This window comes from Oncorhynchus keta, chromosome 18 (genome assembly GCF_023373465.1).
Source record: "Oncorhynchus keta strain PuntledgeMale-10-30-2019 chromosome 18, Oket_V2, whole genome shotgun sequence".
Classification (NCBI taxonomy): domain Eukaryota; kingdom Metazoa; phylum Chordata; class Actinopteri; order Salmoniformes; family Salmonidae; genus Oncorhynchus; species Oncorhynchus keta.
This window is the reverse complement of record NC_068438.1, coordinates 13,563,743-13,578,048: the sequence shown is the minus strand read 5'-3', so window position 1 is coordinate 13,578,048 and position 14,306 is coordinate 13,563,743. Positions and strand designations below refer to the sequence as shown.

The 14,306-nt window shown below is 41.3% G+C and overlaps 1 protein-coding gene and 1 long non-coding RNA gene across 4 annotated transcripts; one reads left to right on the top strand and one right to left on the bottom strand.

Moving 5' to 3' along the window:
* Nucleotides 1-559: 559 nt before the first annotated feature.
* LOC118397326 (uncharacterized) lies at nucleotides 560-7,332 on the bottom strand. 3 transcript variants are annotated; one of them, XR_008067837.1, is made up of 3 exons: nucleotides 7,192-7,332; nucleotides 2,495-2,712; nucleotides 560-2,243 (listed from the first exon to the last, which is right to left on the bottom strand). It is a non-coding gene; the product is annotated as an uncharacterized LOC118397326 (long non-coding RNA). The 3 variants fall into 3 exon arrangements; XR_004828400.2 differs by having other exon boundaries at nucleotides 560-2,239; XR_004828398.2 differs by lacking the exon at nucleotides 7,192-7,332 and adding an exon at nucleotides 6,515-6,636 and having other exon boundaries at nucleotides 560-2,239.
* On the top strand, nucleotides 6,564-8,230 carry LOC118397323 (RING-box protein 2-like). Its single transcript, XM_035791971.2, has 3 exons — nucleotides 6,564-6,838; nucleotides 7,339-7,386; nucleotides 7,797-8,230. The coding sequence occupies exons 1-3, from the start codon at nucleotides 6,664-6,666 to the stop codon at nucleotides 7,913-7,915; spliced, it is 342 nt and encodes a 113-aa protein (XP_035647864.1). The 5' UTR covers nucleotides 6,564-6,663; the 3' UTR covers nucleotides 7,916-8,230.
* Nucleotides 8,231-14,306: the final 6,076 nt, after the last annotated feature.

The window sequence follows — 14,306 nt, the reverse complement described above, 5'->3', positions numbered from 1 at the left end:
ATGTCCTTCTGTAGCTCAGTTGGTAGAGCATGGCGCTTGTAACGCCAGGGTAGTGGGTTCGATCCCCGGGACCACCCATACGTAGAATGTATGCACACATGACTGTAAGTTGCTTTGGATAAAAGCGTCTGCTAAATGGCATATATTATTATTATTATTATATTATGTTCAACGAGCAGGTGTCCCCATAGTTTTGGTCATGTAGAGTTCGTATGAATGTTATCAGGGTTTCTCTCTCTATATTTTTTTCTCTCTTCATGGCCCCATCACATTCCTAACCTATTCCTCTAGCATTGGCGTAGTAGGACTGAGGTGACCACAGCTGGCATGGACGGAAACACCCATTTGCTGTCCCTGAATGTCTGTAACTGTGGTTTTAATGCAGTGCAGGCTGAGGATCTATCCTGGACTCTCTGGTCACTACCAGCGCTATAAAGGTAGAGATGACCACAATCCACATCTGTTGTTTTATGTTGCTATGAACTTGTTTTGAGTGTTATTTACTGGTAACTAACTGGTTATTGGTTATAAAGACACAATCTGAATATTGCCATGGATGGACAGTGAAGGGACATTTTAAGACGGAGCCGTTGCTATGGTTACTCACTGTAAAAAAGGCCAACCTGCTGCTCTCCTCTCCTTTTTTTATTGTCGACAGTAATACGAATGTCTGAATGTTGTGCGTGCATCGAAATGTAAGTTGCAGGGTGGTTTATTGGGGATTTTATGATTTACTTCATGTTACTTTGATAAGTTTCAGCCATATGTCCTACTGTATGGCTGTTAATATTCTTTAATGTTAGAGCTGGCAATGCTGCTTTGCGTATTGCTTATCGTATGTAGTGTTATTCCGTACTGCTATAAGTGTTATTATTGCATTGGTTGCAATACTTTTGAAGAAGTGGTTTCAATTGTTGTTGGTGGACATGGAATTTTTCATGCACACGCTACCACAGTGTTGTCCATAGTGTTAAGGTGTTTTATTGTGCTGCCATGGGCACGCTTCTAGAGTAATCCCAGCTTGCTCATGCTCAGAGTCATTTATGACCATGTGGCGCCAGTGCAGATCTGATACGGTCAAAGCCGGGCAGATTCTCACACAAGGCTGGAGAGAGAGGGTGCCATAAATCTTGACCCTTTGTCAATCCAAGTCATTTGTTTCTCTGTCTCTCCAAGAGGTGAATGTTTAAAAGCGAGTGACAGACAGAGGAGCAGCTAATGGATTTACTAACAGGAAGTTATTTAGGGTTTTTGGCAGGGCCGAGCTCTAATTTTGGCAGAAGCAATCCGGCCTGGGTAGGGTAGGGCCTGAATATCACAGGCAATGGGGTAGAGCTCGGTCTTAAAATTCATGCCCGTGCAGGGCTCTAACCCACACTGGGTTCCAAGCTCCTAGTTAAAGGGTGCTTGCTAAGTATATAAATAGTGCAATGATTAATATGGAGTGGTGGGTGTTTGACACAGACACAGGAAATCAAAGAGGAGCGGGGCATGAAGACCAAAGGTAGTGCTGAAGAATCCCCACAGGAACCAGTTCCCCCTTGGCAACCCGAAATAGGGCTGGGGAGATGGATCACAACAGGGTCAAAGATTTACTGAAAAACAGCCATGCCTACGTTCTGTTGTGACTACAGCTTCATATAGCATTGCATGATGGGAAGGTTCAAAGGGTTTATATGAATACACTTATAAAACACTTAACCACACACCTGCCCACACAAAAACACACATTTACTTGCACACACAGTCGAGTGGAATTGGAAAAACTTTATCTCTGTCAACTACTTCTAACACCACTGAACCTGTTATCCACTGGCAAGTGCAGACGAGACACAGATACTCTTTCCCTCTACTCAGGACTGTCAGTGTGTTTCTCTCATCATTCATCAAATACCAAGCTATATTGTATACAAAAAAAGGGGGAATTTATATGATCTTATACTAATACAATTGCATTTGTATTAGAATATAATAGTACAATTTTCCCCAAGAAATGCACATTCGATATAGCTTGGTATTTGTATTATTTTATAGTCTTTTTTGCTCATCTTTATCAAGGGTGCCAATTATTTGAGGTGACTGTATATTTCAGCAACCCCTCCTTAACCCATCTTCACTAAGCATGTAGACGTAGGGCCGGGAGGCCAGATGAGCCAGATGTCCTCTGTGTGAAAGGTGAGAGGGAGGGGAAGCTTCCTCTCTCTGCAGTGGGGCCAGGTTGAGACCAAAGGTCCTCTTCCTATCTTAGGAACACAGAGGTGAGGTGAGAGACAGTACAGGCAAGGCTTAAAGGGATTGAACGGGATCGTAAGCACTTACAAAATCGTAACATATTGTGCAAATTGTAATTTGTAACATAAAATACGTTGTTTTTTTTGCAGGAAGTAACATATATGGATGACGTTGTGCACAATTTTCAGGGATGCGTTTTAGCTTGTGAGCACTACTTTCTAAACTACTGGTTGAAATGATAGAAAAACCTTTATAAACACACTTTATATTAGGGAGAGAGGCATCGCTACAGGAACTGTCTGTCAGCCAATGAGCAGTAATCCATCTCAACAGGTTGCAGGTGTTTCTTTCTCTCGAGGCAGATCTTGTTGTGCTCTGTTGCTTATGTAATTTTCTTCAGTAGAGTTTGAAGCCACTGCATCCTGTTCCGTGCCCCTCCTCTGGAAAGCAGCGGGGATCATCTTTAATTCCTACAGAATCCTGTCCAAAAAAAACAACCCAGGGCTTTTGTCTGTTCCTCTATTTTTTTAACATTTTTATTTCACACGGAGGTCTCATCCCAGACTCTCCTACTGTTACTGGGAAGCATTTCAAACCCATGGTAGACCGTTGTCTGCTTTCATTATGATCTATGAAGATCCTGATTTTAATATCCTGATTTACAGCTCAAACAATTCCTGTTAAATCAGGTTGAACAGAGCGATTACAGCGTGTTTCTGTTCAATTCTGTCAGAGGTACCAAGATTGAACACTTGTTGTGACAGATGCTTCGGGGCGTTAGCCCCGCATTCAATTAGGGATTGGACGTCTTTATTTGACCATCAATCAGGATGATGAAGTGGTTTGACACCGGCGATGTTGACAACCTAGTTTGTTCTCATGGCAACATGACCTTGGTTTTATTATTTCGGTATTAAATCATTGAATAAAGGCTAATGTTTTGAGTCACTGTCAAAAGGCAGAGGAAGAAAGCAAAGAAGAGGGGGAGGCCTACTGAAGTTGGTCTTTGACTTGAGAAGCTCCACTAAGTCTGGATCAGAAAGTAGCAAGGGACCACTGAACTTTATTCAGGTTATCTGCCGGTGAGTGTATGAAATATCAGCACTAGTGTCTGCTTTTCCAGGACATGACACAGACGCACAAGCATGGCTTATTATTTGTGGTGGGTCAGAGGGGCATACATTTTTGTCAGAGATAGTCTGAGAGCCATAACTCTTTTTATGGTCTTCCAGAGGGAGAAATACAGAGGAACGAAACAACAGCATCATTCAGGGACTGAAGACCTTAACTCATCTGCATCTCCACACTAGGTGCACTCTGTGCTCCAAAAACACTTAAACCAATTTACCTCCACTATAGTGTTCTTACAGGGAATGCCTGATGCAATTAATCTGGTCAGTTTTTGTTACTATCCAGCTAGACGTTTTCCTTCCGATGGCAGGAGGTTAAGACTTGCCTAGTTAAATAAAGGTTTCATTTTTTTTTTAAATAAGTTCTCAGGGCACTCGTAGCATGCTCTGCAAATTACCCTATTCCCAGAGCCAATGTGTTATTTATTATGGCCCCAACTTCAGCACATGGATAGGAGCTGTACACTTACATCCAGAGGCTTCTGCTGCAGGCACGTGCACAGATAGGGCTATACCTGTGCAGAGCACATGCCCCTTTACCCTTCCAGTCTCCAAAGAGCCCTTTTCGGTGGTGGTATAATTTCACCAATTAGTGTTTTTTTTATATATTTTTTTAAAATAAATTCACTAAATTCTCATCTATGCTTCAGAACCAAAAAGTTGAGTGTCTTTATTGTTGACCAATGCCCAGTCACTTGCATTGGGTGCGCATATCCAGGTTAGTGGCCAGAAATAACTTATTTGCCTGCCAAAATAATGGCAAGCTACATTTGCTCAGCAATTGTGCGCACATGTGCGTGTGCTGGGGTTGCACGTTTTGTACAACTCCTTTTTTAGGGTTCCAGGTCAAAATGTTTGAAACCCACTGGGATACATGACAGTGGCAACAATTGGAGTTGGTTTAGATATAGTAATGGTAGGCAACAGTATTTCATGCAATCATCTATTTTCACTTTAAATGTGTTGGTCATTGTTAATAAGTTCAGCATTTATTCCAGTTCAAAATAGTTTTGCAGATGTTGCTGCTTTCCTCTCTTATAATAATTGCTAAGAGTCTGTGACCGCTGGTTGCAGAACAATTTTTTTGGGGTGGTGCCCTTTTTTTGGTTTGCGCATAAGGTCTGTGTGTGGCCTTGTTCTACTTTGACATGTGTATTGTGTTGCTCGTATTTAAATGGTTCTGTATGCGTGATTTAAATCTTGCTGAGGGAATTGATATTGTACACATGTTCAATGTTTAGATTCTGGGCTGGTTTACCCTACCCAGATTAAGGCCATGTCTGGACTAAAAAGCCATTTTAATGCATGAAGATTCTCCCAAGGAGAATGCTTTTAGTCCGCAGTAGGCTTAGTCCTGGTCTGGGAAACGGCACTATAGCTGACAGTAATTCAGATATGCCCTATAAAAACATAATGGTCTGCTGATATTATTCTTTGCAGTGGTGGAAAAAGTACTCAATTGTCATACTTGAGAAAAAGTAGAGATATCTTAATAGAAAGTGACTCAAGTGAGTCACCCAGTAAAATACTACTTGAGTAAAAGTCTAAAAGTATCTGGTTTCAAATGTCCTTAAGTACAGTGGTGGAAAAGTTGTCATACTTGAGTAAAAGTAAAGCTATTCATAAAATTCCTTATATTAAGCATACCAGATGGCATGATTTTCTTGTATTTTTTATTTATGGACAGCCATGGGCACCAACACTCAGGCATCATTTAGAAACACAGGATGTGTTGAGTGATTCTGTCAGATAAGAGGCCGTAGGGATGACAACCCGTTACATTTATAGGTGTGTGAATTGGACCATATTGCTATCCTGCCTGAGCATTTGAAATGTAACGAGTACTTTTGGGTGTCAGGAAAAATGTGTGTGAGAAAAAGTACATATTTTCATTGGGAAGGTATTGGAGTAAAAGTTGTAAAACATATACATAGTAAAGTACAAATACCCCAAAAAACGACTTAAGTATTACTTCAAAGTATTTTAATTTGGACCTAATACTTGGACCTAATTGGACCATACTGAGAACGACATTGGAGATATTGGAGGGAACTGCTTCTAAATGCTCTTAAAGAGAGGAAAGAAGGTAAGGCTACAGCTGGCTGGCTGATGATGGCAAGATGGAGTGGACTGGATTTTGTACTCCAGCAACAATATTATAAATACTGAGAGCATGCGTTGGGTGGAGACTCTTCAGAGTGTAACCTTTAGATAGGTTTCTCCAGTTAGCCAGCCTGAGTTCTCATAGTGTGTTGTATTTTGTATTATGCCCTGGTTTTGCTGAACTAAACTGCCTCCTTTAAAAGTCTGTCACCCCTCGAATAAGCACCAACATATTTGCTACCATTTCAAAGATTTCACATAAGAGGGAGAGAAGGATCACACTGAGATCAAAACAGAGCTGAGTGTATGAATAATACCAAGAGTGTGCAGAGCTTCAAGGCAAAGGGTGGCTACTTTGAAGAATCTCAAATATATTTTGATTTGTTTTAACACTTTTTTTTAGTTACTAAATGATTCCATGTGTTTCCATAGTTTTGATGTCTTCACTATTATTCTACAATGTAGAAAATAGTCAAATAAAGAAAAACCCTTGAATGAATAGGTGTTTCCAAACTTTTGACTGGTACTGTATTGACTCAGGGGTTAATACTGATCTAATCAAGATGTGTTTTTTTATATATATATATATTTTTACAAATGTTACAATTATTCCACTTTGCCATTGAGTTATTTGTGTAGATCATTAACAAAATGACATGTAAATCGATATTAATCCCACTTTGTAAAACAACATGAAAAAAGGCAAGGGGTGTGAATACTTTCTGAAGGCACTATATATATATATATATATATATATATTGTTTAGATATGGTTACATCTATGTAGTGGCAAATGTTTGGAAAGAGCTGAGTTGTGTAAAAGTGTAGTGCCATTATTAGTATAATAGGCATTTCAAGTGTTTGTTTTTTACTCAATTAATTGAAAAAGTACAACTGAGCAACAGTAGCCATACAGTATATTAAACACACACACACAGCAAAATAACCAGAACAGAAGGGTGCACAATACACAATACGAGCATCTGTTACCTTTTCTTAGCTTCTTGAGACCTACAGTGAAGTATTTTACATTCATTCGCAGTAGCCTACCTTTTTCATCTTTGTCTCCGCCATGTGTTCGTTTGTTAGTACTGCAGGTGTTTTAGCGCATGAGGGCCTCCTGGTTTGTTTGTTTGCTCCACGGACTAGCTTGCCTGTTTATTTCGTCCATTTTGTTTTACCTTTAGCTAGATTATTCTATGGCAGAGATGGAAGACGGTGAAGAGCCGGGTTTAATACACTCTCTCAGCTCTAATTCGGGGTCAAAATCGAGCAGTGACAAGATGTTTTCTCTCAAGAAATGGAATGCTGTGGCAATGTGGAGCTGGGATGTGGAGTGCGATACATGCGCCATCTGTAGGGTCCAAGTTATGGGTACGTTTGTTTGAATCAGTGATTTAGCTAGCTAGCCAGCCAGCTACAGTAACTAGTTATAGTAGGATACCCATAGGCAACTATTGGTGTGCATTAAGCTAGCTAACAACAACGATAAATACAGTAGCTTAGTGGTCAGACAGTCACCTAGCTAAGCTGATTAAGAGATGACCACCATGTCATGGGCAGACAGACCGATAATGTATCCTAGTTGGATAGCTTAGCTTGCTAGATCATATCTAGCTACAAAACAGACAACTAACGTTAGCTAGCTAATATAGCTAACGTTAGAATTCTGAAAACATGACTCAAGGCATTGTAAGGAATCAAGCTAGTTACAGTAACCAACTAACCTCGCATGGGGGGACTGAATTGCTATCAAGCTAGCCAGCTGTGTCAGTCCATATGTCACCATGTAGGAATGGTCAACGACAGCTGTGCACCAGTATAGCTAGTTGGTTAGTAAGTTTCCTTGATATATATATAACTTCTCTTTGCAGATGCATGCTTGCGGTGTCAGGCTGAAAATAAACAAGAGGACTGTGTCGGTAAGCTACTTTAAACGTCTTAGCCAAACATTTATATAGCCCCAAGACACCAATCTGGTGTTATAAGACCAGCGGTAGGTATGGGTCTGCTCCAATGTTGGGGAAACCTGGATACACATTTTATAGATCCAGAACCGGGCCACAACTCCTACTGGTCTCACACCAGGAGATGTGCATGTGACAGATATACCTGGGTTTCTAGTCTAGTATATGGGGTTACAATTTGATAAAGCCAGGGTATCTTAAACTTGGTAAAGCAGAGTTTGTACTGTATGTATATGCATTAGGATACATCTATTGATTGTGTGTGTACCAATATGCTTTACCATCAATTCGGCTGACATGCTGAATTTGAAAATACCATGTAGCACACAATTTCATAGTGTGCTTCTGTCTCCCCTCTTTCACAGTGGTATGGGGAGAGTGCAACCACTCTTTCCACAATTGCTGCATGTCTCTCTGGGTTAAGCAGAACAATCGCTGTCCACTGTGCCAGCAGGACTGGGTCGTACAGAGAATCGGCAAATGAGAAGTCCCTCTAACTTCCCCATCCTTCCACTGCAAGTTTGGGCAGGAGACCGGACTGAGAAACTTCGACCTTCTATGTACATGTGTGTGCATGCCGCTGTCATTCCTTCGATGTTAAGATATAGAATGAATGGCCAATATCCAGGTGAAGACGTCCTTGCCCCGCTGTTTGATGGAAACATTGGCAGGTGCAGGGCAATGTTGAAGAACTCTGAGGATAGGTGCTGCGTTTGGTGTCTTTGTTACCTTTTTTTTGTGTCGTTCAAGATTTTTTTGTGAGAAAAAAAGTGAGTCATTAAAAATAAATCTACACTTAGCTTTGTTATTTCTTCCTTTTTAGCATTTTAATGTTATGGTTGCATCCCCTCAGACCATGAGGTGTCTGCCTTTCTTGCTACCTGTAAGAGCCCATTTAATACGTCACCTACTAATCAAGATAATGTTCACAGAATACTATTGCCTCTGCATCATGTGTAGGCTATTGGGGTTTGGATCCATGGTGCTGCAGGGACTGTGTTTAATCCTGGCAGAGACAACCAGTAGGAGAGGAGAACTCCATGCCAGTCAACCAATCAGAGAACTTCCAATATTGCATAATTGTGGCATTGTAATTGCATAATACATGCCAATCAGACACGTTACACGTTGTCTATAAGAATAGTCACATTCAACTGATTAAATAATGAGTTAAACCTGAAATATTATATTCTGCTTAACATGCATTTCATATGAAATACATGAATGGTTTGGCAAATGTTTTGATGGATATTTGTGTGGCTATGGCCAAAGTTGGGAAGCCTTTTCCTTCCTGATCTTTTCTATGGTTACAAGCAGACCTGTATGTTGTATAGGAATGTAACACCCTGTAGCTTCCATGTGGGAAACAAGGACCTATAGCAATGGCCACTGTACCAACACACCTTTTCCTATGACTGAACTTTCCATGCTCTGCCTTTTCAACAACTTAATGTAACAGCTCAGATAAACTATTGAATAATTAACTTTGTGTATACATGCCAACTCATTTAAAATCAGCACAACTACAGGGGCTGTTTTGGATGCACGGAGTTGTGCAAGAATATATGACATGACCTGAGTTGTGTAATTGCTGAGATGATGTACATACAGTACACAAACAGGAAGAAAAATCATTTGTTTCACTCTGATACTATACAGACAATAACTGTCAAAAGTTTGGACACCTACTCATTCCAGGCTTTTTCTTTATTTGTACTTTTTTCTACATTGTAGAAAATAGTCATTTGACTAACCAAAACAATTTAAAACAAATCAAAATATATAATTGAGATTCTTCAAAGTAGCCACCCTTTGCCTTGATGACAGCTCTGCACACTTGACATTCTCTCAACCAGCTTCATGAGATAGTCACCTGGAATGCATTTCAATTAACAGGTGTGCCTTGTTAAAGTTAATTTGTGGAATTTATTTTCTTCTTAATGTATTTGAGCCAATCAGTTGTGTTGTGACAAGGTAGGGGTGATAGCTCTATTTGGTATAAGACAACGTCCATATTATGGCAAGAACAGCTCAAATAAGCAAAGAGAAACAACACTCCATCATTACTTTAAGACATGAAGGAAGGTCAGTCAATCCAGAAAATGTCAAGAACTTTGAAAGTTTCAAGTGCAGTCGCAAAAACCATCAAGCGTTATGATGGAACTGGCTCTCATAAAGACCGCCACAGGAAAGGAAGACCCAGAGTTACCTAAGCTGCAGAGGATAAGGTCATTAGAGTTACCATCAGAAATTAAAGCCCAAATAAATTCTTCACAGAGTTAAAGTAACAGACACATCTCAACATCAACTGTTCAGAGGAGACCGTGTGAATCAGGCCTTCATGAGGGAATTGCTGCAAAGAAAGCACTACTAAAGGACACCAATAATAAGAAGAGACTTGCTTGGGCCATGAAACACAAGCAATGGACATTAGACCAGTGGAAATCTGTCCTTTTGGAGTCCAAATTTGAGATTTTTCGTTCCAACCGCTGTGTCTTTGTGAGATGCAGAGTAGGTCAACGGGTGATCTCTGCATGTGTGGTTCTCACCGTGAAGCATGGAGGTGCAATGGTGAGGTGGTGCTTTGCTGGTTACAATGTCAGTGATTTATTTAGAATTCAAGGCACACTTAACCACTAGGCTACCTGTCGCCCCACTTAGTGGGAGTATCATTTGTTTTTCAACAGGACAATGACCGAACACACTTACAGGCTGTGTAAGGGCTATTTGACCAAGAAGGAGAGTGATGGAGTGCTGCATCAGATGACCTGGCCTCCATAATCACCAATTGAGATGGTTTGGGATGAGTTGGACCGCAGAGTGAAGGAAAAGCAGCCAACAGGTGCTCAGCAAATGTGGGAACTCCTTCAAAACTGTTGGAAAAGCATTCCTGGTGAAGCTGATTGAGAGAATGAAAAGAGTGCAAAGCTGTCATCAAGGCAAAGTGTGGCTACTTTGAAGGATCTAAAATATAACAAATATTTTGATTTGTTTAACACTTTTTTGGTTGCTACATGATTCCATATGTTATTTCATAGTTTTGATGTCTTCACTATTATTCTACAATGTAGAAAATAGTACAAATAAACAAAAAACCTTGAATGAGTAGGTGTGTCCAAACTTTTGACTGGTACTATATATACAGTTTACAGTATATATATATATACACTGCTCAAACAAATAAAGGGAACACTAAAATAACACATCCTAGATCTGAATGAATGAAATATTCTTATTAAATACTTTTTTCTTTACATAGTTCAATGTGCTGACAACAAAATCACAAAAATTATCAATCAATTTATCAACCCATGGAGGTCTGGATTTGGAGTCACACTCAAAATCAAAGTGGAAAACCACACTACAGGCTGATCCAACTTTGATGTAATGTCCTTAAAACAAGTCAAAATGGGGCTCAGTAGTGTGTGTGGCCTACACGTGCCTGTATGACCACCCTACAACGCCTGGGCATAATCCTGATGAGGTGGCAGATGGTCTCCTGAGGGATCTCCTCCCAGACCTGGACTAAAGCATCCGCCAACTCCTGGACAGTCTGTGGTGCAACGTGGCATTGGTGGATGGAGCGAGACATGATGTCCCAGATGTGCTCAATTGGATTCAGGTCTAGGGAACGGGCGGGCCAGTCCATAGCATCAATGCCTTCCTCTAGCAGGAACTGTTGACACACTCCAGCCACATGAGGTCTAGCATTGTCTTGCAGTAGGAGGAACCCAGGGCCAATCACACCAGCATATGGTCTCACAAGGGGTCTGAGGATCTCATCTCGGTACCTAATGGCAGTCAGGCTACCTCTGGCGAGCACATGGAGGGCTGTGGGCCCTCCAAAGAAATGCCACCACACACCATGACTGACCCACCGCCAAACCAGTCATGCTGGAGGATGTTGCAGGCAGCAGAACGTTCTCCACGGCGTCTCCAGACTGTCACGTCTGTCACATGTGCTCAGTGTGAACCTGCTTTCATCTGTGAAGAGCACAGGGCGCCAGTGGCGAATTTGACAATCTTGGTGTTCTCTGGCAAATGCCAAATGTCCTGCACGGTGTTGGGCTATAAGCACAACCCCCACCTGTGGACGTCGGACCCTCATGGAGTCTGTTTCTGACCGTTTGAGCAGACACATGCACATTTGTGGCCTGCTGGAGGTCATTTTGCCGGGCTCTGGCAGTGCTCCTCCTAGCACAGAGGCGGAGGTAGCGGTCCTGCTACTGGGTTGTTGCCCTCCTACGGACTCCTCCACTTCTCCTGATGTACTGGCCTGTCTCCTGGTAGCGCCTCCATGCTCTGGACACTACGCTGACAGACACAGCAAAACTTCTTGCCACAGCTCACATTGATGTGCCATCGTGGATGAGCTGCAATACCTGAGCCACTTGTGTGGGTTGTAGACTCCCTCTCATGCTACCACTAGAGTGAAAGCACCGCCAGCATTCAAAAGTGACCAAAACATCAGCCAGGAAGCATAGGAACTGAGAAGTGGTCTGTGGTCACCACCTGCAGAACCACTCCTTTATTGGGGGTGTCTTGCTAAATGCCTATAATTTCCACCTGTTGTCTATTCCATTTGCACAACAGCATGTGAAATTTATTGTCAATCAGTGTTGCTTCCTAAGTGGACAGTTTGATTTCACAGAAGTGTGATTGACTTGGAGTTACATTGTGTTGTTTAAGTGTTCCCTTTATTTTTTTGAGCAGTGTATATATATATATATACAGTGCCTTGCGAAAGTATTCGGCCCCCTTGAACTTTGCGACCTTTTGCCACATTTCAGGCTTCAAACATAAAGATATAAAACTGTATTGTTTTGTGAAGAATCAACAACAACTGGGACACAATCATGAAATGGAACGACATTTATTGGATATTTCAAACTTTTTTAACAAATCAAAAACTGAAAAATTGGGCGTGCAAAATTATTCAGCCCCTTTACTTTCAGTGCAGCAAACTCTCTCCAGAAGTTCAGTGAGGATCTCTGAATGATCCAATGTTGACCTAAATGACTAATGATGATAAATACAATCCACCTGTGTGTAATCAAGTCTCCGTATAAATGCACCTGCGTGATAGTCTCAGAGGTCCGTTAAAAGCGCAGAGAGCATCATGAAGAACAAGGAACACACCAGGCAGGTCCGAGATACTGTTGTGAAGAAGTTTAAAGCCGGATTTGGATACAAAAAGATTCCCAAGCTTTAAACATCCCAAGGAGCACTGTGCAAGCGATAATATTGAAATGGAAGGAGTATCAGACCACTGCAAATCTACCAAGACCTGGCCGTCCCTCTAAACTTTCAGCTCATACAAGGAGAAGACTGATCAGAGATGCAGCCAAGAGGCCCATGATCACTCTGGATGAACTGCAGAGATCTACAGCTGAGGTGGGAGACTCTGTCCATAGGACAACAATCAGTCGGATATTGCACAAATCTGGCCTTTATGGAAGAGTGGCAAGAAGAAAGACATTTCTTAAAGATATACATAAAAAGTGTCGTTTAAAGTTTGCCACAAGCCACCTGGGAGACACACCAAACATGTGGAAGAAGGTGCTCTGGTCAGATGAAAACAAAATTGAACTTTTTGGCAACAATGCAAAACGTTATGTTTGGCGTAAAAGCAACACAGCCATCACCCTGAACACCATCCCCACTGTCAAACATGGTGGTGGCAGCATTATGGTTTGGGCCTGCTTTTCTTCAGCAGGGATAGGGAAGATGGTTAAAATTGATGGGAAGATGGATGGAGCCAAATACAGGACAATTCTGGAAGAAAACCTGATGGAGTCTGCAAAAGACCTGAGACTGGGACGGAGATTTGTCTTTCAACAAGACAATGATCCAAAACATAAAGCAAAATCTACAATGGAATGGTTCAAAAATAAACATATCCAGGTGTTAGAATGGCCAAGTCAAAGTCCAGACCTGAATCCAATCGAGAATCTGTGGAAAGAACTGAAAACTGCTGTTCACAAATGCTCTCCATCCAACCTCACTGAGCTCGAGCTGTTTTGCAAGGAGGAATGGGAAAATATTTCAGTCTCTCGATGTGCAAAACTGATAGAGACATACCCCAAGCGACTTACAGCTGTAATCGCAGCAAAAGGTGGTGCTACAAAGTATTAACTTAAGGGGGCTGAATAATTTTGCAAGCCCAATTTTTCAGTTTTTGATTTGTTAAAAAAGTTTGAAATATCCAATAAATGTCGTTCCACTTCATGATTGTGTCCCACTTGTTGATTCTTCTCCAAAAAATACAGTTTTATATCTTTATGTTTGAAGCCTGAAATGTGGCAAAAGGTCGCAAAGTTCAAGGGGGGCGAATACTTTCGCAAGGCACTGTATATATATATATATATATGTCATAATCCTGCCTGTCTTCTGGTCTTCAGCCAAAGCACACCCCTTTTGGCACAACAGAGCTTTAAATAGACCCAGCTTACCTACATGTTTCATCAAACTTGGCTACTCATGGTTTTAAGCTACTATACTTGGCATTGATCTTGCCTATAGGGCTGTCTATGGGCTTAGCAGAATGGCAGTGATCTCCAAATGCAGCTCTCTGTTCCTTTTTTTTTTTACCTTTGCCCCCAATCCCAGGTCAGGACAAGCTCAGCGTAACAATCTCTGTGGAAGTCATCCATGACTTCTGCCTGACTCCTGACCTGTGGCTAAACTTTACTAAACCTATCAGAAAGTACTTGAATAATCTATACTTCACCACCATCATCACTCAATAACAGAAGCAGTATAGCCTAAGCACGAGCAATCTGCAATTCAAATAACAACAAAGTAAACCCCCTGCCACTGTTTCGGTAAACAGCTGAGGCATGGGGCTGTAGAAATATAACCACTTAAATTCCTAG

What these genes read in the sequence shown, in the direction of transcription:
- LOC118397323 (XM_035791971.2), top strand. Translation starts at nt 6,664, where the DNA reads ATGGCAGAGATGGAAGACGGTGAAGAGCCGGGTTTAATACACTCTCTC. An exon ending in CTGTAGGGTCCAAGTTATGG is followed by an intron (nt 6,839 to 7,338) that starts GTACGTTTGTTT and finishes TTCTCTTTGCAG; the next exon opens with ATGCATGCTTGCGGTGTCAG. An exon ending in TAAACAAGAGGACTGTGTCG is followed by an intron (nt 7,387 to 7,796) that starts GTAAGCTACTTT and finishes CCTCTTTCACAG; the next exon opens with TGGTATGGGGAGAGTGCAAC.